This window comes from Clarias gariepinus, chromosome 2 (genome assembly GCF_024256425.1).
Source record: "Clarias gariepinus isolate MV-2021 ecotype Netherlands chromosome 2, CGAR_prim_01v2, whole genome shotgun sequence".
NCBI classification, from domain to species: Eukaryota; Metazoa; Chordata; class Actinopteri; order Siluriformes; family Clariidae; genus Clarias; species Clarias gariepinus.
Window position 1 is genome coordinate 29034058 of NC_071101.1, and position 27885 is coordinate 29061942.

Consider the following 27885-nt stretch of genomic DNA (forward strand, 5'->3'; position numbering starts at 1 on the left):
CTTTTTTAATAATAAAATTGTAAATATTAGGCATAAAATTGAGGTTTTGAAACCGAACAATGTAATTGATGCAGATGTTAATCTAGCCATGTCAGACCAGAACCTAGAATACTTTACTCCCCTTGAAGAGAATGAACTAATTTCACTCATCTCTTCTTCAAATTCATCAACCTGTATATTAGATCCTGTACCGACACATTTTCTTAAACAGATAGTACCAGCAATAATAGAACTCCTGTTGAGAATAATTAATTCTTCACTCAGCATTGGATATGTTCCAAAATCTTTTAAGTTAGCAGTTATCAAACCAATAATTAAGAAACCTGACCTCGACCCCTGTCAGCTGTCCAGTTACAGACCAATATCAAACCTCCCCTTTATCTCTAAGATCCTGGAAAAGATAGTAGCGGAGCAGCTATGCTCATATATACATAGGAATGGCATACATGAACTGTATCAGTCAGGATTTAGGCCTCATCACAGTACAGAGACGGCGCTCGTTAAAGTAGTAAATGACATTCTATTAGCCTCTGATCAGGGTTGTGTAACTATGCTTGTATTACTTGACCTCAGTGCAGCTTTTGACACTGTTGATCACGCTATTCTTCTTCACAGATTAGAAAATGTAGTGGGAATTAAGGGTACAGCCCTCTCCTGGCTCAGATCCTATCTGACCCATCGTTATCAGTATGTAGACTTAAATGGTGATTATTCTGCATGTTCTCTAGTGGAGTTTGGCGTTCCGCAGGGTTCAGTTTTAGGTCCGCTGCTTTTTTCCCTTTACATGCTTCCTCTGGGCAACATAATCCGTAAGCATGGTATTAGTTTTCATTGTTATGCTGATGATACACAGTTATATGTCTCAGCAAAACCTGATGAGAAAAAACAGCTTACTAAAATTGAGCAATGTGTGCAGGACATAAGAAATTGGATGCTAACTAACTTCCTTCTGCTAAATCCGGATAAGACAGAAGTTCTAGTCATAGGACCGCATACAGCTAGGAGTAAAATTTTAGATCATACCGTAACTTTAGATGGCCTTTCTGTTCCATCAAATGCAACAGTGAAAGACCTTGGTGTGATTATTGATTCCAGCCTTTCATTTGAAGCACATGTAGATAATATTACCAGGATAGCATTCTTTCACCTCAGAAATATTGCCAGAATAAGAAATTTATTGTCGCTAAACGACGCAGAAAAACTAGTTCATGCTTTTATCACCTCTAGGTTGGACTATTGTAATGCCTTACTGTCTGGTTGTTCAGCTAGATGCATAAATAAGCTTCAGCTAGTCCAGAATGCAGCAGCGAGAGTCCTCACCAGAACCAGAAGATATGAGCACATCACCCCTATCTTATCTTCACTCCATTGGCTCCCTGTGAAATTTCGCATTGATTTTAAAATACTACTCTTGACATATAAAGCATTAAATGGTCTCGCGCCGCAGTACCTGAGCGAACTGCTAGTGTCTTACGATCCGCCACGCCTACTTCGATCAAAGGATGCAGGCTGCTTGTCAGTACCGCGTATTATGAAAAATACAGCTGGGGGCAGAGCTTTTTCTTACAAAGCCCCAAAGTTATGGAATAGTCTTCCAAATAGTGTTCGGGACTCAGACACAGTCTCAGTGTTTAAGTCCAGGCTAAAAACCTATTTATTTAGCCGAGCATTTTTATAAATAGATTTGCCATAGGTAAAGGAGCAGATCTGGGGGACTCATGGACGTAGAGTATTATGGTGAACTGGTATGTTTGGATGCTGTCCTCCTCACTCTCATTGATCACTCAGGTTTGCTGACGGTGAGGGTGTGACTGTGACCATACCTAACTGCCATCTCTCCTCTTCTTTTCTTTCCCCCCCTCTTTCTTTTTCCTCTCTCCTCCTGTCCCCCCCTTTCACTCTTTCTCTCTCTCTCTGTCGAGCTACACATGTCGTTCCTGAGCTGCCAGTGATCCAGACTCCCTCTGCCCTCCGGACCTGTCTGACCCATCCTGGTGCCCCGCTTCTGGCTGAAGATCTCGTCACATGGATGCCCCGTGTGTCTCTCTGGGATGCGTCTGGTGTCTGGGAATGATTCTCTCTACCTAGAAAATGGTTCTGGCCTTGACTGGTGTTGGCAACTGTTTCTCTGGGGACTTGACAGTTCGATAGTTCATGACTGGAACTTCTTACAAGTCTACCTGGGTCTTCAATAACTACCTGGACTCCATATTAACATCAATTAACAACAGCTATTATAGCTGAACTGCCTCCCACCCTACACACTGTATAAATGCAGATCATTTACTGCTTTTTGTTTCACCCAAATGAGGATGGGTTCCCTGTTGAGTCTGGTTCCTCTCAAGGTTTCTTCCTCTTACCATCTCAGGGAGTTTTTCCTTGCCACTGTCGCCCTCGGCTTGCTCACCAGGGACAAACTGACCATTTTGATTCATACAAATTCACATTTCATACAAACCTAAATAATTCTTTTGACTATGTAAAGCTGCTTTGCGGCAATGAAAATTGCTAAAAGCGCTATACAAATAAAATTGAATTGAATTGAATTGAATTGAAATGTTTGGCAATGTTGTGTACATATTTAATCATTAACAACGCCCAGGTCAGAACCTATGTTATCTAATGTCTCTAATGCAAATTTAAAAATCTAAGTATTTGTAAGTCATAAACTGCTACATATTATGATCTTTTTTTGCATATCTCCACATTAAAGTATGTAAAACTATAATCATCTATAAAAACCTGGCCACCTGCAGTGCATGGATAGTTAAACTCCAACAAACAGACACTGGCACTGATATAAACAGGACTGACAATCTGGCTCTAAGATCACAAGACTTCTTTTCTGGGAACAAGAAGCAACTGAACAGCTTTTTAATAGATGCCAGGTCTTTGGAGTTCAATTGGGTCCAGTTGGGTTCGTGGATGATATTAACTTTTCTCCCACAGAACACAGAGCACGGCAGTACATGCGAGACTGAGGACTCGCATGACTGAGGTCTGATGACAGTGCAGTGATTATTAAAACCTGCAGTTTCTGTAACAGGCAAAAAGAATACAGGACATGGACCAGGTAAGAAAAATAAGCAAAAGGATGTAACTGAAGAAAAACATACGATAAAGTTAGAACAGATGCAAATACAGATAAACACAGGAGGTGCACTATTGTTTTTTTTCTTCACTGATTCATCTACTAGTTAACTGTTGACTCCAGATCTCTCCAGACCCAGGTTGTGTTTGCTTTGTGTACTTCCTTTGCGTGATGCTTTCAGTTTAACATTTCCTTTTTTTAAACAGCCCCCTTCACTTCCCAGCAGACAGCACGCTGTGCACAGCATATCACTCCTTGGCGCTCAAAATTGAACTGAATTCATTTAAAAAAAAATAACTATGTTCTATATCATTAATAAAAGAAAATCACATGGCCTCCTTAATTAGATTGTTTTTATATGCTGTTGTAATTAAAAACAGCATAGTTTACATCTCATTTTAAAACAGATGATAAAAATTAGATACCCAGTATAGGTATAATGGTATCAGACTAAAATTAGGAAAAAGTGGCATGGACTAGAACTGGATTTGGACAGGTCCTATTTATTTATTTTTTAACAATTTAAATACAAAAACACTCGACATTTTTTTTTTATTTTGTTAGGAATCACAATTACATACAGTGAGGTCAATAAGTATTTGATCACCCTGTGATTTTGCAAGTTCTCTTACTTAGAAATCATGGAGGGGTCTACAATTTTTAGCATAGGTGCATTTCCACTGTGAGAGACAGAATCTAAAAAGAAAAATCCGGAAATCACATTGTATAATTTTTTTACAAATTATTTGTGAATTACTGTGTCAAATAAGTATTTGATCACTTGCTTATCAGCCAGATTTCTGACCCTCAAAGACCAGTTATTTTGCTTTTAAATAGACCATATGCTTCTAACGGAGCCACTCCTTGTTTTTTCTGGCTGTGTGCTTTGGGTCATTGTCATGTTAGAAGACCCAGCCATGACCAATCTTTAATGCTCTGACTGAGGGAAGAAGGTTTTTGCCTAATATGTTACAATACATGGTGCCGTTCATACTCTCCTTAATACAGTGCAGTCGTCCTGTCCCCTGTGCAGAAAAACACCCCCAGAGCATGATGCTTACATCCCCATGCTTCAGTGTACAGTAGGTATGGTATTATTGGGATGACCACAGGACTTTCTCCCATGACTCTGGATCATCCAGATGGTCCCTGGCAAACTTCAGACAGACGTGGACATGGGCTAACTTAAGCAGGGGATTCTTCTTTGCGATGCAAGATTTTAAACCATGACGTCTTAGTGTATTACTGATAGTAGCCTTGTAAACGATGGTCCCAGCTCTCTTCCCGGCATTAACCAGTTCCTCCCGTGTACTTCTGGGCTGATTCTTTACCATTTTTAGCATCATTGATACCCCATGTATCTACTTAGACTTTGGTTGATTGTGGGGTGCACAGGTGTCTTTATGACAGCTAACGACCTCAAACAGGTGCTACTAATTTAGAATTATGAGCAGAGTGTAGCTGGACTATTTAAAAGCAAAATAACAGGTCTTTGAGGGTTTGAAATCTGGCTGATAAGCAAGTGATCAAATAGTTATTTGACACAGTAATTTAAAAATAAATTGTTTAAAAATCATACAATGTAATTTCCAGATTTTTCTTTTTAGATTCTGTCTCTCACAGTGGAAATGTGGAAATCATCCCCTTCATGATTTCTAAGTAAGAGAACTAGCAAAATCACAGGGTGATCAAATACTTATTGACCTCACTGTATATCGCAGTAAGCTGCTAATATCCTGAACGGCATCTACCCAAATTCTTTTCTTTTCCACCTGTTTTTACTTTTTCTACCCATCCCAAGGCAACTAAAGATTGTGCCACCTTCAGTAGGCAGAGGTCAACCCTGCAAAGATCTTGAGGCATCCAAAGAAAGACCATCTCCAGCTGGATTTTGCTTCATGATGGTTTGGATCTACACATGCTGCTCCTGAGCTCTCCAGTGATCCAGACCCCCTCTGTCCTTTGCACTCATCCCTGTTCTGAACTGGACTCCATGATAACTTAGACAACTTTTGTCATACTGAACTTCCAGCAGCCTAACACATGATAATTATTATATAATTTCTGTTATCTGTTATCACCCACATGAAGATGGGTTCCCTGTTGAATTGCTCAAGGTTTTTTCCTATTGCCATCTCAGGGAGTTTTTCCTTGCCACTGTCGCCTTCGGTTGCTCATCAGGGACTATCTCACAATCTCATTATTATCTACACACATTTCACTTATATAAACTTTTTTTTTCATTTTGTAAAGCTGCTTTGAGACAATGACCATTGTTAAAAAAGCTATATAAAAAAATTTATTGTATCTTATATATAATAAGTTAGTATTTTTATTATTTTTACAATGTTTTTTTTGTGTATGTGAAAAAGTTTAAACCTTAAAAAAAAAAAATAAGGCTGCTACTCAGTTCTGGTATTGCGGGGCCTAAATTATGGAATGGTTTACTATTTAATTTTTTCATTTTTATAATTGTTTTTTTAACTGTCACTAACTAAATTTTATTTACTTTTTACATAACATTAAGTTTAATTGTTATCAGCTTTCATTTTATCTTTCATTTTACTTCCGGCTGTTTTATTCCTATCATTGTACAGCACTTTGGTCAACTTCGGTTGTTTTTAAATGTGCTATAAATAAATTTAACTTGACTTGAAAAAAGAAATGTTAGCATGGCCACAGAATATATAGATAAAAATAAACCAGATGCAGAGGGTGACATAGCAAAAAAAAAAAAAAAGTCCACCCATGACCTTACCTCTCATTGTACTCCTGATAAACCAGTCTCGATTTCTCTAGGAGATATTTCTCAACATAGGCCCTAAAACAAAATGATGAGCACATTATAACTAGTTGTTTTAACATGTAAGATACATATTTTTATAAATTAGGAAAATGATACAATAAGAAGATGCGACAAGCACTGTGTGCTATCTTACCCTCTCACTGTGCCGCTCTCTTGATAGTTAACTTGAATGAACTTGCCGAAGCGGCTGGAGTTGTTGTTGTGGGCTGTCTTAGCATTCCCGAACGCCTAACACCAAAAAAAAAAAAAGAATACAAGCATTTTAGAAAATGAAAATATCAAACAGAAAAAGAAAGCAATTGAAAGGTATGGAGCTTGGAGACATCATGTAACGCATGACTCAACCACAGTACATTTATTCCGGCTCAACGGCAAAATCACAGCTACCAGCTGACCGCATGTCTAATAAAATCACGTATTAGTTACACGGTTGTTTGGTGTTCTTTTCACCCAGTCAGTGTCTGCTCAGTGCAGAAATAACTGGAAGATTAAATCTCTCAAAAGCACTTCTCCTCATCCTCTGTCTCCTGTACTGACAGGAAACCCGCAAACTTACATCCAATAAGCTCAATTCAATTAACGCTTTATGGTGTAGAGGCCCTTCTACGACACTCATATCATTTCTGCTCTGCTTATTCTACAGCTCATGCGGAACAACACAGGCCCGATCACGACTTGCCTGCCTCTGGGAGCATTTAAAACATTTTGAAGAGAATTCTTCTCAAGCCAACTAATGTTTTTAAAAACATATCACATGGAGAGAAGAATAGCCCCCAAATGTGTTCGTGAATCTCCTGAGTTTATTAAACAATTCTGGATGCTCGCTTAGTTGCCATTCCAGTGCTTTCCATTTTTCCATGCCCTAAAAATGCTGGTGTCCAAGCTGCTTAAAAACTTACCACAGCTAGTTTAAGAAGAAAACACAGAGATGAGACCATGTAGCAGGGGTTACTTTTGTGAAAACACACTAAACTTTACACATGACTTAAGCAGAAATTAATAGCAGGCAACGTGTGAACCAGAACACTCTGTAGAAAATTCCTGAGGCCCAGGGGCCGCTGGGAGCCATCACTACACGAGCCACCCACTGTACAGTACTGCAGTGTACCGTGTGCTCTTGCTGGGGTCTGGTATGTTAAACTGTCCGTCTGGGAATTAAAAGGCCAGACAGTCAGTCAGAGAAAGAGAATGCCATAAAAAAACATGCTTATTCCTTATACAGTACTATCAGAAGTTGATGTGGTAACCACACTGCTGTACTGTCAACTAAAGCAGAGCCTCATTTTTCGGAGTAAAATAAAAGATTAAAGGGACATTCTGCAGTGTTAAAGATATTCAACTGACCTTATAGCGCTGTAGCAGTATGCATGGATCCTATGAGCAAGTGATGAAAATGGATTGTGGCCTGGCCATGAGTCATTTTACTCAGTGTTACATGCTGGTGATATGTATGTGAACACAGAAAAGCACAACTTCACACCTTTCTAGGTAGAAAGGGTAAGCACTGTGCTACTGTAATTCTAGCTCAACAAGTGTTTAGTGTTGGCTTAGAGTAATAGAAAGAGGGTTGGCACTGACTGCTTGCTTTTTCACATAGCCTTAAAGCATTTTCTGGTTCTTTCTCTCTTAACATTTATATATAAAAATCCATCCATCCTTCATCTATACCGCTTAACCTGTGTAGGGTCCCAGGGGGCCTGGATCACCCACACACACACACACTCATACACAACACTTTCACTCACTCACTCACTTACTCACTTATCGTCATCATTACCGCTTAATCCTGTATTCAGGGTCGCGGGGGGCCTGGAGCCTATCCCAGGAGACTTAGGACATGAAGCGGGGTACACCCAGGGCGCCAATCCATCACAGGGCACACAGACATACACACACTCACACACTACGGGCAATTTGGGAACGCCGATTAACCTAAGCTACATGTTTTTGGATTGTGGGAGGAAACCGGAGTACTCGGAGGAAACCCACCAAGCACGGAGAGAACATCCAAACTCCATGCACATAGGGACGGGAATTGTCCCGGACCTGTAATTTTCTGGGGGAAGGGAGAAAGAAACCAGACACAAGTAGAACATGGAAAACTACACAGGCAGAAGCTTTAAACTCAGGATCAAACCAGAGACCCTGGAGCAAGGTTCCGTCCATAGTAATTACAGATGCAAAAGGAAATAAGACTCTGATTGTCCAACATAGATGCCTCCATAACCTTACAGCTTTCCCATACATGAAGTATTAATTTCCATGGTGCACAGCAGCCTAAAATATATCTGAATCCATGAAATATGACCAAACTGTATACTTTTAGCAACAATTTTGGAAGAAATAGACTGAAAGCACTATTGTCCTTACAGTTCCAAAGCAATATTAAATATGGAAACTCACAACTATTTATGTTTTTTTCTGCTAATGCCTCAAAATGCATCGTAAATACCCAGAAAGCTCCAAAATAAGCAGGCAAGAACACTTAAAGAGAAGATTTACAAGGATAGCATAAAATAGGTCAGAGACACAGTGAGTCACTTTAATGCTCCAGAAATGATAGTCTGAGTCTAAATCCAGCTCTGACCCATAAGTCAAGCAAAGGACTGGAAATATGCAGGGTGATTTGCACAGACCGAGTCGCTCTCTCCCTGCGGGCAGGATACAGCGGCAGTGTGTGAGCTCAAGGACGTTTAAAGGGAGAGGATGCCAGGGTGAGCTTTCCGTCCCGCTCTTACACACTCGGTGGCACATTTTCAGTTCTGGCATCCTCTGGCATGTACAGTGCGCATTTCACATAACCGAACAAGCAGTATAACAAGTAATAAATTCTCTATTTTCTGATTTAAGATGCTTGCTCTGATTACAAAGAGATTACATAAAACTTCATAAAGTTTAAATCCTTAGCTTCCGCTTTTGCCCATGTATGTTATTACCCTGACAGAGTCTCAGGCTTACACAGTAAGTGTAGGGTGTATAGGATGTGGTTTGGGGCAGGCAGTGTAGGAAAACAGGTGTATGAGCAGCAGATTTATGGAGAATGACTGTACTTGTACTGTGCATTTTGGCAGATTTCCCATGTCATACCTTCAAACTATCAAACGTACAAAAACTGTAGCCCACTGAACTGATTTTACTCACACATACAAGTTTCTATAAGAAGCCATGGCTTTCAGGAGTTTTACTTTTCATGCAATCAGGTAGCGGTCGTAATTACCCACCAGCATAAGATTATCACAATTGAATCTTAGAGCTACTTATCGAATACTTAAAAAGTCGCCATGGATTATCCCGTAACTACAGTGAAACTCATAGTCGATCTACTGTAAGTAGCCACAAGAGTGCGGAATGTAAATCCACACCCGCTGACATGTGAGGTTAAAATTATCTGTTGCTTTGGTTGATTTTCATCTGAAGAAGTGAAGTTGCAGCTAAAGAGAGCAGCTCAAATTTAGCTTCTTGTCTTGCCTAAGATCATGTTTACTCCGAAGGGAGGTCTTAAGGAAGGAACTGATGCAATACTGGGGCCTCATTTTCTTTCCCGCTTCCATCTGAGCTGCTCACAGAAACAAATTCCAGAGTCACCACTGTCTCACATCACTGACCTCCCTGGCTTGTGATTTTGATCAGAATGTCTCAGAGATCTCCTCGAGCAGTTCTTCCTGCTGCATTCCACAGGCCAACAATAGAGCTAGTGTTTCCTGTGCACAAGTAAGCACAGAGACATTGAGAGCAAAGAGAGAGATAGAGAGAGAGAGAGAGAGAGAGAGAGGGAGAGCGTAGGCTTAAGACACACTTTTGCTTCAGTAGCTCACATCAAAGGAAAGAGATAAGTACCAAGTTTTTTATCCTCTTTCCCACTTGGTTTAGGAGGACTAGACAAGGGCCTGGAGCTGAAGTTGAGACGACTGTGTGCAGCGGCACAGGACACAGCTGTTAAGCTCAGTGAGTGGTGTTATGTAATAAACAAAGGTGGCCAAGCGATGAAAACAATGGCCTACCTGTGCCATGCAGTGCACAGAAGCTTAGGGTTCTCCAGGATCAAGCGTCTCTGAGGCCTGATGGGGGATCAGCTTTCTCTCAGCTTCTAATAAACATGATTATATTGATGGCAGAGCAGATCCCCAAACTGCTTACTGGAACATCCTTTTATTTTTTATTTTTTTTTAAACAAACACACTATTGAGGACAGCAGTGGCCGTAGCAAACCCACCACTTGTTATGTTTTTTTTTTGTTTTTTTTATGAAAGGGGAGCATAATTATGGAAAAAGGCTGTAAAAGAGGCCTAGTTACAAACAACAACATTGCTCAATATACTCTCTAACAGCCTACAAAATCCAACACCCTCCACAACAAAGAACAATCGATCAAGGTAAGGAAGTTTTTTCTTACATTTTGACATGACATTAACTTATATTTTATGCACTGACACTCTGATTTGGAAATTTGCTATTTGTTATATAGACATTATTGTGTTTTAAGTGCTAGGAACGTCATTGTTGTTTTGCTCATGTATTCTCATATTTGAACAGGATTCTGTGGTGCATCAAATCTTCAGTGGTGCAGCCTTAGGTAGTTGTACAGTAGCTCATCTTGACACTTGATGTGTAGCATGATTACGGTACTAGCTGAGTGGTTAATTCATTGGATTGCTGATAAGAAGGTCATGAGTTAAAATCCCAGCAGCAAAACCAGCAGTTGCCACTAAGGGGCCCTTGAGCGAGGACCTTAACCCGCAACTGCACAGGTGTATACATCAGATAAACTTGAATCATTTTGGACAAGTATGCCTGCCAAACACCTTAAAGGAATTAGAAATACCGGGTATAAAGACTGAAATAAAAAGTTAGCAGGACACACACATCACTCTAAAACAGGGTTAATGTGAACTCAACAGACCACATGACAGTTTTCCGTTGCTCCAAGGTCCGGTCTTTATGCTCCCTGGCAAATTCCGGCATTTTTAAAATCAGCCTTGCTAACAAGTTTTTTCTCATGACCATACAGTTGTTTATCCCAATCCTGTGAGTTTTGATCAAATTATGTTTGGAAATGCTCTTTCTTTCACTATTAAACATAGTTACAGTTTCTAGTACTGATTTTTAGTGATGCAACTTCACCAAGTGCTTACAGTAAGTGATCAGGGTCAGAAATGGTTATTACCACAATACTTCCACAAAGAACGGTTCAGTACTATATACTGTATAGTAACAGTCAAAAGTTTGGACACACCTTATAAATTCCATGGTCTTTATAAATTTTTTTAGTTTTTTTTTTTAAATTAGTGATTTCTGAAGTTGGTAACTAAATGAACTTCTCTGCAGCAGAGCTAAGTTTTGTGCTTGGATTCATCTTCATGAGAGCCATTTTCATCATGCACTTGACAGCTGACTTTTACGTCTTAAAATAACAACCAATAGTTGTTGCTGTTGTTTTGTTGTCTGTTGTCCTGAAAAAAATCCAGGATTGTTCTAGAATGTATAAAATGAATTCAAATTGTGTCCTACCTTTGGCTGGTACTGTATGTAAAAATATTTTGTGACAATGTCCATTGTTAAAAGCGCTATGCAATTAAAAATCAACTTACAGTAACTGAATTCAATCTGAGCATCAGATTGTAAAAGGAAAACCTAAGAACTACTAGCTGCTTGGCTTGAACTGCTGGGAACTCTCCACCATTTTGACAAATTCCCTCATTCTCTGGCTCTCTCAGTTTCATGAATCACATGACTATATTGTGAACATTGACCTTGTGTTCTCAGTTCCTTTCCTGAGGTTAGAATGAGGGTAAGCAGATCACACAGGACGTCAGAGACTTGAAGCAAAATCTGACTTGAACCAGGAACCTGTCAAATGCACCTGTGGTTTGTCTCTCAGATCTGTTACAAACACAGGACAACAATACAGCATAGCACTTAGGCTGTGCAGAGTTCATTTACAAAACCTCAGAAACATTAACCACTAGATGACACTCAGAGAAGAATATAAACAGAGTTTTAGCCCACATTTGCATGTGACCTTGACTGACGTCAAAGGTGTTGTGATAAAGTAGAAGTGGTTGACTAAAAAATATGAAATAAACATCCTAAAATGCTGATGCCTTCAACATTGTTAATGTAAAAACTAATTTCTTTACAAGGTATTAAGATACTTAACAGCCTGATGAAGTTAGACACAACAGGAAGCTTGTGGTCAATGCTCTAAAGGGGTCCAGCAGTTTTGCTGCATTGAGATAGGTGTAGCAAGGAAGCAGAAACGATAAGAGGGGCTTGAGTGAGAAGAAATTAGGGTGTTGACGAGTAATGGCTGATGTTTAGAGATAAAGAGAGAGTGTGGAACCTGCTCAGTGACACAGTAGGTAGAATTAAACTGGACTATAATCTCTTAAATTACCGCCAAATATATTACAGCTCGCTGCATGTCCCAGGAACATGCGCCTGACAGACTGCCAACACACACATCACACAACAGGACAGATTATTCTCCATGCAGATACCAAACTCATAAAAGCTGCAGTACTACTACAGCTCTCGGCAGGCGCAATGAATGGCTGTTCCACTGGCAGGGAAATTTCATGGTTCTCTGGGTTCTGATAAACTTGGTCCCCTGCAGTGCAAATCCTCACACTATTCTCATGCATGCACAACCGTCTGGTTCCAATTGGGCTCAGGAAGAGGTCTTGATAGCTTCTCACTGTCTCCAAGTCGCCTGTCAACATGGGCAGAGGTAAACGAGAAACACACCTTGTGGATCATGATTTGATGCGCTTGGTGCTGTGGTTAAAGTTTGTTACTTTGGCATGCTTTTAATGCTTGGGGATTCGGGCTGATAATTGAGATGGAAAAGGAGTGGGGTGCTAAGTTTGAAGCTTGGAAATATTAGCACCCGACTAAAAGATACACATGGCTACAGATATACAAAGATCCACTGAAGCTGGAAATGTTAAACCAAACATAAAACATATGCACAAATACACAAGCAATGAGATATTTATTTAGTGTTTCCCCACACTGAATCTTATCCTGCTTAGTGTGAAGATGCAGGAAGGAAGAAATGTGCTCTAGTCATCTTTATAGGGTCTTGATAACATCAACTCGTGAATTTCACGCTGCCTGGTTGGACTATAAATACCATTATGAGTATAAATAAAATCATGCTGTTAATATTATGTACATTTTACTTATAAGATGGATTTCCATAAGAATTATTTTTGTGCATAAAAATTACTGTACATTTACTGTTTTATGGCATTGTTTAATAGGCAAAAAAAGACTGTATTTTTATCCTTGATGTAACTATGATAAGGTATTTAACAACCGATCTTTGATACGATCTACTGCACTCTGTTGGCAATAGCAACAGTAACCTGTGTGACTTTGTACTTGACTTGAAACAAGAGGCCAGACTGACCCTAAACTTGAGCATCAGGGTCAGAAGTGAGGAACATGAAGCCAGGCACCCATCATGCATAGTGGCCACTGAACAAGCCTCTGGAGCCAGTGTTATGATCTGGGATTGTTTCATTTGGTCAAGTCTAAGCTCAGCAGCGTGGAAATGTTGCAATAACACAATGCTATGGTGAATGTGAGCCAGACTGCAAGCCAACAAAATACGGTGTGTGGCTTTTTCATTTATTTTATTTGTCCAGGCAAGAAACTAATGCACAACAACATTATTTGGTATAACAGCTTGGTCTGGAGTGTGTTATTCCATCTACACAAACAGCGATTGGCTGACAATTACACTAAGCAACTTCTTAATAAATGTCATGTTGATCTGAGAGACAAGTTAGCTCCTGTTTTCAGCTAAGTTATAAACTCTTATTCCCTGCTGCCCCTCGCTCACTCCCTCTTTACAAATCCAGTTGTTTTAACCTTAAATTATGTGAAACGTATTAGCTGGTATTATCAAAACAATAATAGATTAAAATAAATTAAAATATTATTATTAGAATGAGTGATATTAACCTGTAATATTAACCTGCTTCATGATATCGTCATTACTGCCTGTGCTGTTATACAGTAATAATTCCCTCCTGCTGACCAATCAGGTTCAAGCATTCAACCATGCTGTGCTTACAGCTAACCAAAATACACCTACACTATGTGGTTTATAATGAAATAGTGTCTAAGAAAATAAAATGCATTAGCAAGCATGTGCTGATTGCATCCCTCACACCCAAGGAGTTGTGAGAGAAAGAACGAGTGATGAAGTGAAGCGTTTATGAACTGCTGACAGATTTCAAGGTGATACGCAAGTTCAGCAGGGAAAGCTAGAGGGAAGACAGACGCAGGCAAACTAGGCCGTGTGTGTGTGTGTGTGTGTGTGTATGTGTAGATTCTGCTGACAGCATGTGGGGCCGATTCACACCAGGCAAAGAGAACAAATCAGCATCTAATTACAACTGCTAGAGCTGCAATGCGGTGCCAAGCAATATCAAACCATGACACTGGGACAAATTCCTTATCAGTGTGTGTGTGTGTGTGTGTGTGTGTGTGTGTGCGCGCGTGTGTGTGCGCGTGTGTGTGTGCGTGTGTGTGTGTGCGCGCGTGCATGCGCGTGAATACGTGTGTCTTTTGGGCATGTGCAAAAGTTATTTTTAACTCATCCTCAATATGTGCAATATATTACGCTTAAGTTTCAGAATGATGCAGCATCTCGTCTACACAAATTACTTTGCTGAAAGTTCGATGCTGTAAGCTGCAATGCAGATGAAACACAGCATCTGATTGTAAACGATTCTATTCTAACCCATACCCTATTTAAACTTCCAGATTGGTTTGGGCTTTATCACTCACACAACTAGCAGTAAAGCAAAGTGAAAAATCAGAGTGACAAAACCCAAGAAGCTCCAAAACTAAGATGAATCACTCAGCTAGACACATAGACGATTTATACCAGATGCTAGTTATAAATGCTTTTTAATATCTAAAGCAGATGTGTTTAACTAACATTTGTAAAGGTCGACCTACAAAAGAAAATTCTCATTAAAATAAAATCGACAACTTACATGACTAACAAAATCAGAATCAAGATCAGGCTGGTACCAGCAAAAAAAAAAATGTAAAAAAACTTTAATAAAATTATGTAGATTGTGTTACAAATGCCAGAATTCCTTTTTTTTTAAGCTGTAAATGTACATATAAATTAGCAGTTACCAATCTAGGAGCCACAGCCATGTGGGGTTGTTAAATCGACAAATGGGCTCGCAGGGGAGGGAAAAAAATACAACACTCTCCACAATTTTTTTAATCTGTTTTTAGAAATTATAGTTATTTAATAATAGTCAATAATAGAACTATCAAAAAATTTATTCTCATCATATATCTCGGAGACACATTTAATCAGGTCTCATTTAAATTAATACTTTTGCATTAAGTAATTTAGTCTTCTAAAGTATCCATAAAAAACATTGTAAATAAAAATATAAAATTTAATATAAAATAAAACATATATTTATATACAGTATACTACATTAATGGTTTTCCTATTATCGTTAGTGTGTGAGTATCAAAAACATGTTATGTCACCTTCAAACCTACAAAAAGGTCTGTTAATTGCCAGGCTTCAGGATATTCTTGATCAATAAACACTTTTGGATGTATAGTACTGTAAGTACAGAAATTATACCTTGAGACAAAACTTGTGACAATCACAATGATGGTGGAAAGAGACAGCCCACCATCGTGATAACCATTTCACACTTCATTTCACCATCCAGTGGATTCCATTTTTAATCTTAAAGATCTACATATGATAAGCAGGCAAGTATTTTAATAAAGCTAGTCAAGCTGTTGGGATTTTTTTTGTTTGCATATGCAACCAAGTTTCAGTATAAACCAGGCTCCTTTGCTATGCGTGGGGATGCACCACACCACCCTAGTGTCGATTATTTCCCTATAATAAAACACCACTGCAAGTTAGATAAAAAATTATTTCTCATATTTCTGGTCACCTACAGTACGTTACCAACATTAATTTTTTTGTAATTGTTACAGTAGTACCAAGACATTCATCTGACTTTTACAGAAAATTCAGAATGGCCATTTAAGGGGTTTTTCCCCCTCAAAGTGTTTTGGGAACACTGATATAAGATAGAGCCAAAGACTTAAGAGATGAGACATCTGTTCTAAACTTAGATAAATAAATGCAAACTTCTCTGTCCGTTCATCTTTAAATTCTGTTTTGTTGTCAGCTTTCTTCTCTTTTTTTATTTCATTACTACTTTACCAAATCAGGCAGCAGAGTGTAAATTAAATGAAAACCCTATAACTGTTTGTGAAAACTCTTCTCTTTTGGACCAAACATCTTTAGCCATGCCGTCTCTGGCTAATGAGTTGCCTTTAGCTAAAATCTCATAATTTTCATGTTCAGTAAATTTCACTTTTTGCAGTCAGGCCTAACACATGTTAAACACATGCAAATGATTCCAACAAAGCGAGAAACCATTCCACTTTCATAAGAAATACCAGTAAGAAAGAAGGTCAAAAAGAAGAGGTCACAAGGCGTATTTCAACCAGACTTATGGTTTTCCCTCTTTGCCGTGACCCTCCTTGGAAGGGAGCTTCTGTTCTACATTTATTGGAGGAAGTGATAAAACTAACCAAACTAGTAATGAGGGTTCAGTGAAGGTTTACAGATGGTAGCAGACTAGAGGCTTTTAACTGAAGACACATTGCATTTCAGTCTGTAAAATGACGGACAGTCTTTGCTTTGGTTTGGGCTCTTAACTTATTAAGTTCCATGACATCATCCGATGGCATCATTACATGTGTGTGTGTGTGTGTGTGTGTGTGTGTGTGTGTGTGTGTGTGTTTGAGAAAGAGGGAGACTGAGAGAATCAGAAAGATAGAGAGAGAAGGAGAGAGGCAAACAGACAGACAGACATACCGTGTGCATGTGTGCGTGTGTGTGTGTGTGTGGCGCGTGTGGTCCACTCCAGATGAGGTCAAGAATTTGGGGCTGGACATGACATGTATTTTGAGCGATTTACTAGCGCATCTTAAATTCTGATCTAATACGCCGCTGTAAGTTGATCCTTTACTCTTCCAATTCCCCTATGGAGCAGCTCCTGGTGACAAGAAATGCAAAAGAAAAAGAAATAATATGAAAGAAAGACGCTTTGGAAAAAAGAAGAGGAACACACACCCTGTAGAGAGAAAAGCATAATACAATACACCCACACTCAAAAAGAAGGTTAAAAAAAGCAAAAGAGTCGAGCTGTTGTGAGGATAATGCTACTGTAAGTGATAGCAAGAAAGGAGGATCACATTAAAGATACTTTTTTGTGGATTCAGTCTCAGCTAATGACACTATTTAATATTTCATATAATGAGGTTACATACGCCCAAGTAATAGATGTCTAAGGATCTGTTTAATGGTTTACAAATCTTGTTTTGGAGATTGAACCATATATTTTAAATCTTTTTAACAGAAAATATCAGTAAATCACTTTGTCTGTGTGGGCAGTAGTTGGTTAGATCAGCTTGCATTTCATAACTCCTACACACCAACTGCATACTTAAATCAGACTTCATGGCATTGTTTTTATACTTCGCTTACTTGAAGTATATTTGGAGAAAATGTTCTCTCAATTCTTCATCAGTTGGTTCTCCTCTGGATGTCAAATTCATAAAATGTAGTCTACACAACAGTCTTCCTTCCATTCATGTGCTATTGCCCTTAAATATCCGTTGGCACCATCTTCACTGGAGTATGAAAGTGACGAATGCCAAGGTCATTACATATACAAAGCTCACACAATATATTGTAATATGGATTGTTAACAAACAGAATAATGGGGGAAAAACCAAAGCCAAGAAAAAGCTGGTCAACATTAAATCTTTAAAACATAATACAAAAGCAGGTCCTTATATGTTAAAAAGTTACATAATGGGTATTTATTAGCAGTGAAGTTCTAGAAAAATCTACCATCCAAGTAAATAAAACCCAAGGGAAAAAAAATATTTATAATGTACCACTATAAAATTTTCTGTTACCTGACATTACGCTAGTTAACTAGCTAATAACAAAAGCCCACATGATTGCATCCATTTTCCCTTCCTTTTTCAACAAGCTAAATATAGCAAACCTTGTTTCAAAGCACTTATTTCAATTATTCCCTGAATCTGGACAAGTTAGTAGCAATACTTATTTAAAAATGATTCTGATCTGAAACCTGGGACAAAACCATGTAATAACCTAGGCTGTTTATGTCTGGGCAGCATTTGCACATACTTTTACACAGAGGCTTAATTAATATAGAGCAGACATCAATAAATGGCAGATCGCGGCCCCAATCCGGACCGCGGTCTGCCATTTATTGATGTCTGCTCTATATCAATTGAGCCTCTGTGTGAAAGTATATAATATTTCTATCCGGACCGCAATGCTTTTCTGATAAATGAGAATAATATACAGTTTAACCTTGGATTAAACCTTGGATTAATTTGTTCCATAAGCATGCTTGTCTATAAAAAATAATTATATATCAAAGCAAATTTTCCCATAAAAAATAATGAAAACTCTGATGGACGTTCCACAACTCAAAATATTCATCTTAATATAACGAATACAAACTATAAGGTAAAATTAAAACATTAACCTGCACTTAAAAAACCTTTGAAAAGAATCCCGACAGAGCAGTGTTTCCGTTAGCGTGTGTGTGTTTGTAAATGCAAGCTGAAGCTGACTCCTTCTCTCCCTGCTCTCATCTTACACAATGGTCTCCACCCTCCTCTCTTATTTAAGAGGAGAAAGGGGGCTACTGTGTAGGACAACACACACACACAGATATACAAAGAAACACTGCTCTGTCGGGAAACTTCTTTCACAAGGAACCTCTCTAATGACGCATGGTCACAATGTTATAGTAAACAGTACACACGCGCTCGGATGTTGATTATATGAGTGACGCACAGCATAGGAGCTGTCTACCCATAATCATGTAGCAAAAGAGAAGAATGTTTATTGGCTTAGTTGTGATCACGTGACGTTCAGCAGACAAAGCACTCTACTGCGTACTACTCGTTTATCAAGATATTACTCGTTTATTAGGTTAAAATTTATTTAAAGATTTTGCTCATCTTGCAAAACACTCAAGGACCAAGTTACTCCCAATCCAAGGTTCCACTGCACCAGTAATCTAGCACTTTTAACGCATTATTTAGAACCAATCAACATCATAGTTTACAGTGTATAGACAAAGTGTGAAAAAAAAAACATGACTGCAAGTGTGACATAGCATGGCTTACTCAAAAAAAGGAAAGTACACTATGACAACAAAAAATTCAAAGATGAATGGACAGATCCATAAATGATTATTCTTCCTGCAGCCAGTTTGTCTCATATGTTCCGAAACCATGGTGTTAATAAAAAGCAGTAACATAAAGCACCACTAAAAGATAAAAAAAACTGAGACTTGAGTAGCAAACATATCCGCAGTTGTCGGAGGTGAGGGCGTGTAAAATACCAAAACTTAGAGTCAGGTGTGACAGAACAACCAAAGTCTTTTACCATTCATTTAAAGTCCAGTAGCGTGCAAATTAAGATTCACTGAAAATTGTTTAAAGATTGTTGTTTGTATCCCATACAAATACAGGGAAATATACACAGCCATCAAAGTTCAAATTGCCCACCTGTTTAATTTAGTTACTGGAAATTGACAAATATTATTGAAATGCTATGGAAAACAAAAAAAATAATGTGCTTATTTTTTAATAGACTGCATATACAGTACAGCAGTTATTGAATCCTAACACAAACCATTTATTAGGGGCCCGAGTGGCGCAGCGGTAAAGTGCGCCCCTATCATCTGGAGATCGTGAGTTCGATTAGCAGATGAATTGTAACCTCCCGCAGCCGGAGGTCTAGAGAGAGCTGATTGGCTGAGCTCTCTCAGAGGGGAGGGATAAGAGGTTTTTAGTGCTCCCACATTAATCACGGCTTTACAGCCAATCAGGGACGTCTGTGAGATCACGCAAGCGGAAGGAGCAGATAGCGCTGAAAATTTTATTTGCCGGACCTTCTTAAATTTTAATTCAGTTCCCCTGATATAGAGTCATTTTTAAACACAGACCACGGTTACTGATTGCACTGAAGAAAGATACAGTAAAAACAATTTATCAAAAGGCAGAATGAAGAATGCAGGGAGTGATAGGGGACTGTTCACATTCTTCCTCATGTGCAACAAAGTCCTATGACCCTGAAACACAATATCATTCAGTTTGTACCTGGTGGCAAGGGGAGGGCGAGAGAGAGAGAGAGAGAGAGAAGAGAGAAGGACGTGGGTGTGTATAATACAGAGAGCAGATGTTATAACAAAACAAAGTATGCTCTAATGTAGGCGAACTGAGCTTATCCAGAGTGATGATCAGGGAATCAGGAGATCAGAGTGCTCACACAAACCAACTAATTAGAAAATATATGTACAGTAACAAGCAACAAGATGGGAAAAGTTCGCTAAAGTAAATTACTGTTTACTTTCTGCATGAAGTACACATTTGAATTTTTACTGCACTCCTAAAAACTTGTCTGTTCCAAAAGCCCAGCATGGTGGAACGTTTTTTTGGCATCGTCTGAGGTTTTCATAGCTCTGAAAAAAACACGGAACTCCTGGAGTACAGTGAGGGGTTTGGGGCTGATGGGTTCATGAAGAAATAAACGCACACACACTGTGATATGTATACAGTATACTTGCACCTGGACAGAACTGCACAGCACTTCTCTCTGCGTACATCTCACCTTTACATTTATGTTGTTTGGCAGATGCTTTTACACAAATTGCAGAACAGCCAGCACACTAAAACAAACGTTTAGCGTTCTTTCCATCGACTAGGTGCCAGTCAATGTAATGCTTGTCTCATTGCATCTTTAAAAACAAGACTGGTCAAGCTTACCCACGATGCATTGTAGGATACAACACTGTACACATTCAACATGCAACAAAACTACTGAGCAAGCACAATATTTTTAACTTTTATGTGGGCATGATCAAGTGCTCAGATATGAAGCTTGTGGGACAAACAAACACCACAAAGCTATAAATGTGTTGTTTTTGAAAAGTGCTGGCATTTCTACCCCCCAGTGTTTAGTGTTCCTGGGTTGTGGGCCACACCCACTTCAGGAGTTTCAATCCAAATATGTTCCACCCCTAACACCAAGCCTAAACCTTAGTGGTTCTCAAAGCGCTTCTCAAAATATGACTGATCACCTAACCATCAATGTTTTTAGGAACACCTATTCATGTGCACATTTATGCATTTAAATCAACCCCAACATCAGAAAAAAGAAAAAATGGTAATCTCTGTGACCATGGCACTATTGTCAGCACCACATGGGCTGGTTTAAGTATTTTAGAAACTCCTTAGAATTTCACACATTCTGATCTTTATCTTAAATAGATAATAACCATTTTAATTAGTTATCTGAATTAAATTGGTTTAAACCAGCATGTAAATAATTATACTACTATAATCTAGTCTATATAATTAGTCAGACTCAAGTTGTTACACTTTAGGAGTGATAGATATTCCTACACAAAGGATAAATGAGCCTAATATCTGGCAGGAGTAATAATGTATATAAAATAAATTGGTACTGAGAGGGTCTGAGAATTTTTTTTTTTATACAGTTAAACAGATGTGTGAGTGTTCAGGTACTCAGACTCCTACTACCAGTGAAGGTCAGAGCCATAGGTAGCAAATTAAATACTAAATAGTATAATTGCGGACTGAACACAGAAAGTATTTCATATAAATACTCAGAGACAGAATCTCCCTAGACTTTTATCACACATGAACACCTAAGCATACACATGTGTCAATCTATCCATTACATCAACCTTTCATTTAACTTCAGACCTTAGGATGGGTACACACACATGCATGCAAGCATACAATCACACACGTACGCATGCACGCACGCTCACATCCACACACACACCAGAAGTCACCCGTGTGAAGGTCTAGATACAATGCTGTCCCTGAGGACTTAGTCAGGGAAGTGACTGTGGACTTAAACCATCTGCTGAAAGCCTCCACTGCAACAGGCAAGAAAAAACAACCAAACAGAAGGCAAAGAAAAGGAAATTGTGCTAAGAAAAAAATACCTCCTCATAAACGTAACATAACATAATTATGGCATAAACGGTCTTTAAAATGTTCAACACTCTTGCTTTTAAAGGGATAGTATAAGAAATAGTAGTAAGACATCACAAACAACAGGGTCAAAGTACAGGGTGAGGGGGAAAAAATCATCAACACTATTCACAGGAAGCCAGTCCGCCTGCCATTGGACCTACCACAGCATTGTGTCTGTGGAAACAGGATTCCTACATTAACCCAACTGAGTATTTAATCCTCCTCGGAATGAAATGGATCTCTATATGAAAGGAGTTAAATGCTTCTTCCCGTCCTCTGTTACAGATTGAAGATTTAATCATAAGCTGCTCCAGGCCACATCTTAAACCACAGAGCACCTTGTCCACCATCAAGCCGCTGAGTCATACCGACAATGGTCAGCCGTGGTTCGGTTTCTGTTTGTAAAGATTGTTTGTAATGAAAGAACTCAGAGTCACTCTGATGGACCGAGACTAAACACACTATGGCAGGCTCCTTTCATCCCTTCTCTACGAACGTTAGTACACGAGTTTGTGGAACTAGTTAAAAAGTTAAAGCTAAATATAAGCTGATCAGCTTTAATGAAAACAGTGATAGCAGTATTTCAGGTTAGACCCTATGTACATACATGTCTGCCTATGTTTCTGTATGGTAGATCTCCCCGCCTTACTTTAATACAAGGAAATATAATTTTGTAAGGTTGAGTATCTTACACCCTGTTTAAGCTAAGTTGTACTTCTTTCATCGTCAGCCAAATACACTCCCTGTCCGGAATCGGAAAGCGAAATCACAGTTGAGAAAACAAAAAAGTAGATTGGATAAAGATCAAATTTTGTCTTAAATCGACTCTAACACGTTAAAATTTACTTATACCACTAAAATGTTTATCTATTTTAGAGGTGAAAATATTAAGTAATGCCAGCAGAAATATTTAGTTTAGCTTTTCTAATTAATAACTATTGGTGCAGGTGTTTGTCTACTTTGAGCAATTAGCTTATTGTAGTTTATATTATATAATTATAAGTTATTAAATCCAAACCACATAACTGTTTATAGCATCGCTTTAATTCAGCATTTTTATTTTGCTCTAATGGCCCATGTTTTATTTACATTTACATTTAGGCATTTGGCAGACACTCTTATCCAGAGCGACTTACATTTTTATCTCATTATACTAATTTTAAACTTCCTGCAAAAAGAATAAACATTCACTGTGTATATACGGTACACTATGGCGCTGATTGGTTTTGTTGAGTGACACGTATAGCCACATCCACCTCGAGGGAAAAAGTGCCATATTCAAAAACACTGGATGCTGTGACATAATCTGGCACGGCTGCTGATAACGTCTCTTCTACTCAACATTTTGATTTCATTTCTAGCACATATATAAAACTTTAGGCAAAAAAATGGTTATGTGTTGTTGATCTGGTTTTATTTCATCTTCTGTGGTTAGTTTTGAAGTCATCTTGGGTTTAAAAAGTGCGTGTGTCTACATACACACACGCACTTGGCAAAAGTATTCACTATATCTATATATCTATATCTATCTATCTATATATATATATCTATATACATATCTATATATCTATCTATCTATATTTATCTATATCTCTATATACATATCTATATATCTATATCTATCTATCTATCTATCTATCTATCTATACACTCTCAAAAGTGTGTACACCCCTCTAATTTCAGCAAACATTTTATTAGATATTCTTAAAGTACAATACTAGAATTGATTGACAAAAGCTACAGTATAGAAGCTTATATAACAGTATAGACTGACTGTCCTCTGAAAATAACTCAACATACATTATTGTCAAAATAGCTGGCAACTAAATTAAGCACACCCTAAGTGATAACAGCTGTACATCTTCAACCATGCAAAGTCACATGTCCTATTCATCATGTTCTTGTGTTTGTCAGTGGCCAAGTATGTCTCCAGACCTGAACCCTATTGAGCACCTGTGGGGCATCCACAAGCAGAAGGTGGCGAAGCGCCATGTGTATAACATCCAGCAGCTCTATGATATCATTATGGAAGAATGGAAGAGGATCCCAGCAACAACATGTGCAACTCTGGTAAACTCTTCCATGTCCAGGGGGATTAAGGCTGTGCTAAATAACAACAGCTTTGTTACTTTGTTAGCTTTGTCACAGTTTTGACATGTAAACTTAGGGTGTACTCATTTGGTTTCCAGTTAATTAGACATATAAGTCTGCATGCTAAGTTTTTATTAGAGGACAGTAAAGCTGCACAATGACTACTCCAAAGAATATCCATTACTATTGTTTCTTAGAGAAGATATAATAAAGTGGTTCCTAAAATGTACTCGTTTTTGTGAGATACTGTACACACACACACACACACACACACACACACACACACACACACACACACACACACAGTCATCTTTGTAAACCCAAGACTTCAAAGCAAACCACAGAAGATGAAATAAAACCAGATCAACACCACATGACTTTTTTTTTGTCTGTAAGTCTGCATTTCATCTGAGGAAACAAAACAATTGTTGCACTAAAGCAATAAATAATCTCTGCATTCAACATAATCAGTTCGCCATCATTTTAAGCATTAGCTACAATTAATACATTGTATACAGTTTTGCCTATATATGCAGAGAGAAAATTATATATACTCACTGACCACTCCATTAGGTACAACTTTTCAACTGCTTGTTAACACAGATATTTAGTCAGCCAATGACATGGAAGCAATTTAATGCATTTAGACAAAAAGACATTGTCTGAAGACGATCTGCTGAAGTGCAAACCGAGCATAAGAAGGAGAAAAATTATGATTTAAGTGAATTTAAACATGGCATGGTTTTTGGTGCAGAGAGGCTGGGATTTTCATACTGTATGCAATCATTCCTGGGGTTCACAAAGAATTATCTGAAAAAGAGAAAATATCCAGCAATTTTCTGTGCAAAAATGCTTTGTTGCTCCCAGATGACAGAAGAGAATGGCCAGACTGGGTTAAGCTGATAGAAAGGCATCAGTAACTGAAATAACATTTTCTTACAAACAAGGTAAGTCAAACTTCCGGGTGCCACTTCTGTCAGCTGATAACAGGAAACTAAGGCTACTGTAGGCTCACCAAAATTGGACAATATAAGATTGGAAATACATTGCCTGTTTTAATGAGTCCTGATTTCTGCTGTGACATTCAGATAATACGGTGGTGGTGTAATGATGTGGGGGATATTTTCTTGGAACACTTTGGGCCCCATAGTACCTCAGTATTGTTTCTGACCGGGTTCATCCCTTTATGCCCAATGTGTACCCATCTTCTGATGGCTTCCTCCACCAGGATACTCGAGGAATCCAGTATTCCATGTCACACAGCTAAAATAATTCAATAAAACCTAATAGTCATTAGATCTCAATCCTATAGAGCACCTTTGTTATGTGGCGGGACAGGATATTTGCATCATGATGTGCTGCCAACAAATCAGCAGCAACTAGATAATACAATGATGTTAATATGGATCAAAATCTCTAAGCAATGTTTCCAGCGCTAGCAAGGTCTACCTAATGAAGTATTCGGTGAGTGTACATACATGTCTAGTCTGAAAACCGCAAACCTGTTTGGAAGATAAAGAAAGATAAGTCAAAATAACTCATCAGGATACGAATGTAAGCAGTCTCAGGAATAAAACACTGCAATTCCTGTAATGCAGTTGATTAATTGTTCCAGTCAGCTCTAGAAGACTCCCAGACAGAGATATTCAGCTGGCCGGCGGTTAGGCTGAGATCAGATTACCCATTAGAGTTATTACTGCCACAAAGTCCTGTGGTAGAGGACTTTCATAGAAACTAATGATTACTGGAATTAAATCAGCTCTAAACTGCCAGTTAGCTCTTGCAGGAGAAATGATGTAATGTTAATGGTAGCAAGTGTTTGTGTGTATACCGTACATATTTCCAAAAATCCATTCATCCATCCATATAATCAGTCATCTCCAGTAACCATTTTATCCTGGTCTGGATTGAGATTGACGGTACAATCTCAGGATCATTAATGTTAGAGACAGGAACATGCCCAGGAAAAGTCTATTTCCAAAGCAGAGATGGAAAATATAAGCTTGAAGATGAGAGTAAAATAGAAACTTCAAGAGTGTGGATGAGTTTTTCAAGGGGCTCAGGTAGCATTTTCCCTTATAACAAGATGACTTATTCTTGGAAATCATTGGTCAATCTGAATACAAGATAATCTGAAGTGATATATCGTACTGAAAGAAAGCGAGTGGCTGAGAGAGAAAACATCAGGGTGTCAGGCTGATGGACCACAGGCAGATTGTTTTCTCAGGACTGAAATGTTAGCAATTTTAAACCCCTGACATGCGAGAGTCATGTCAGTAAAAAATTAAAAGCTTAATGTTTCTCTCTTTCTCTCTCACACACATAAGCAATATATCACAGGAAAATAGCACAATCCCCTAGAAGCACCCCAACATACGACTATAAGTACTGTACGTATTGGTATAAATTTAAATCCTATCCCATTATATTAACAACCTAAAAGAAAATATACTGTATTATATGGCCATGAAGTTATGCTGACTGACAATCACACCAATATGGTTCTTTTCAACTTGGCACAAAATAGTAATCACAGTATTGTACAGAATGTCTTTATAGGCTGCAGTTTCTCATTGTTTTAACTAAGAGATTTCCAAACCTGTTCCAGTATGACAATGTCTCTGTGCACAAGGAGTGGTCCATGAAGACAACATATGTAGTGGTTTGCAACATATGTAGTAAAAAAATATCTTGACCGGAAACTCGCTGAACATTGCGGGAACGTGTTCGGAAGTCGGATTTGTTCTTAATTCTAACAAAGTGAGTTTTATGTACCTTTGGCACAAATATACAATGGAAAGCATAAAAAAAACCCCACAGATTTGGTGCTTTGGTTCCGCGTTATACTCTCACGAAACTGCGCCTTTAAATCGCGAGGGGAATCCTGGTGAAGCAGCGTGAAGCTCCCATAACCTTATTTAAAGGCAGCCCCGGGAAGACAGCGCTACATGGTTTACCATTTTGTCTCAGATCAGTTTTAGATTGTAAAAATGACAATTGACATTAATAATGTTAACATTGCATTAATAATTGAAATAATAACCAAATCAGAATAAAAAGTAACCACCTTACTCAATCGGAACAGTCTGACCTGACCAGGCCTGACTAGAATATCAACCTAAATATGGATCTTCTTTCTTATTTAAATTAATTGTTACTGCATATGTTCAGGTGATATTTTGCTTCCATTCCTGATCGGTAAACTCTGTAAGAACAACTCTCTCCTAATAGTGTTTTTCTTTTTCCACTGGATCACAGGCTGAGAAAGGGGCTCTGATTGTCTCACGATTTCACACGCATTAAAGCATCTAAACATTATAGATGGGATTAAACTTTTACAACATAACGCAGAAGGCCGGATTTACCCGAAAAGATGTGTCATTTATAATTCCACATAATTCTAGGAGAACAAACATCCCGCAGCTGGCAGAACCACTTTGTACATGTTAAAAATATATATATATACTGATTAAATTAAATGCTTTGAGCTTCTGGATTGAAGTGGATTAAATGCTTCACAGCTTACTGGTTTAAAGAATTGTCCATGTTAATGAAACCAGAGACTATGTATATTTGCCCCTGGTTTACATTACAGGATTTTGCAATATCATTATGTCATTCCCTCAGGCCGGCTTGCTGCTGGGTTTGTACACGCCCCTCCTCCAGGTGATGGATGGCTCCGTCACTCTAAGCCTGTGTGGAATTCCTCTCCAGCAGCTCAATGCTGGCTGGGATCCTCTCTCCTCATCTCTCTGAA

The 27885-nt window shown here is 38.5% G+C and overlaps 1 protein-coding gene across 6 annotated transcripts in view; it reads right to left on the bottom strand.

Moving 5' to 3' along the window:
• myo9ab (myosin IXAb) overlaps positions 1 to 27885 on the bottom strand; it is a 107606-nt gene that overhangs the window by 43457 nt on the left and 36264 nt on the right. For all 6 annotated transcript variants that reach the window (XM_053491226.1, XM_053491227.1, XM_053491229.1 and 3 more), the window contains 2 exons: positions 6031 to 6125; positions 5850 to 5912 (listed from right to left, as the gene is read on the bottom strand). In XM_053491226.1, coding sequence (XP_053347201.1) covers positions 5850 to 5912; positions 6031 to 6125 — 158 coding nt within the window. The remainder of the gene's footprint in view (positions 1 to 5849; positions 5913 to 6030; positions 6126 to 27885) is intronic.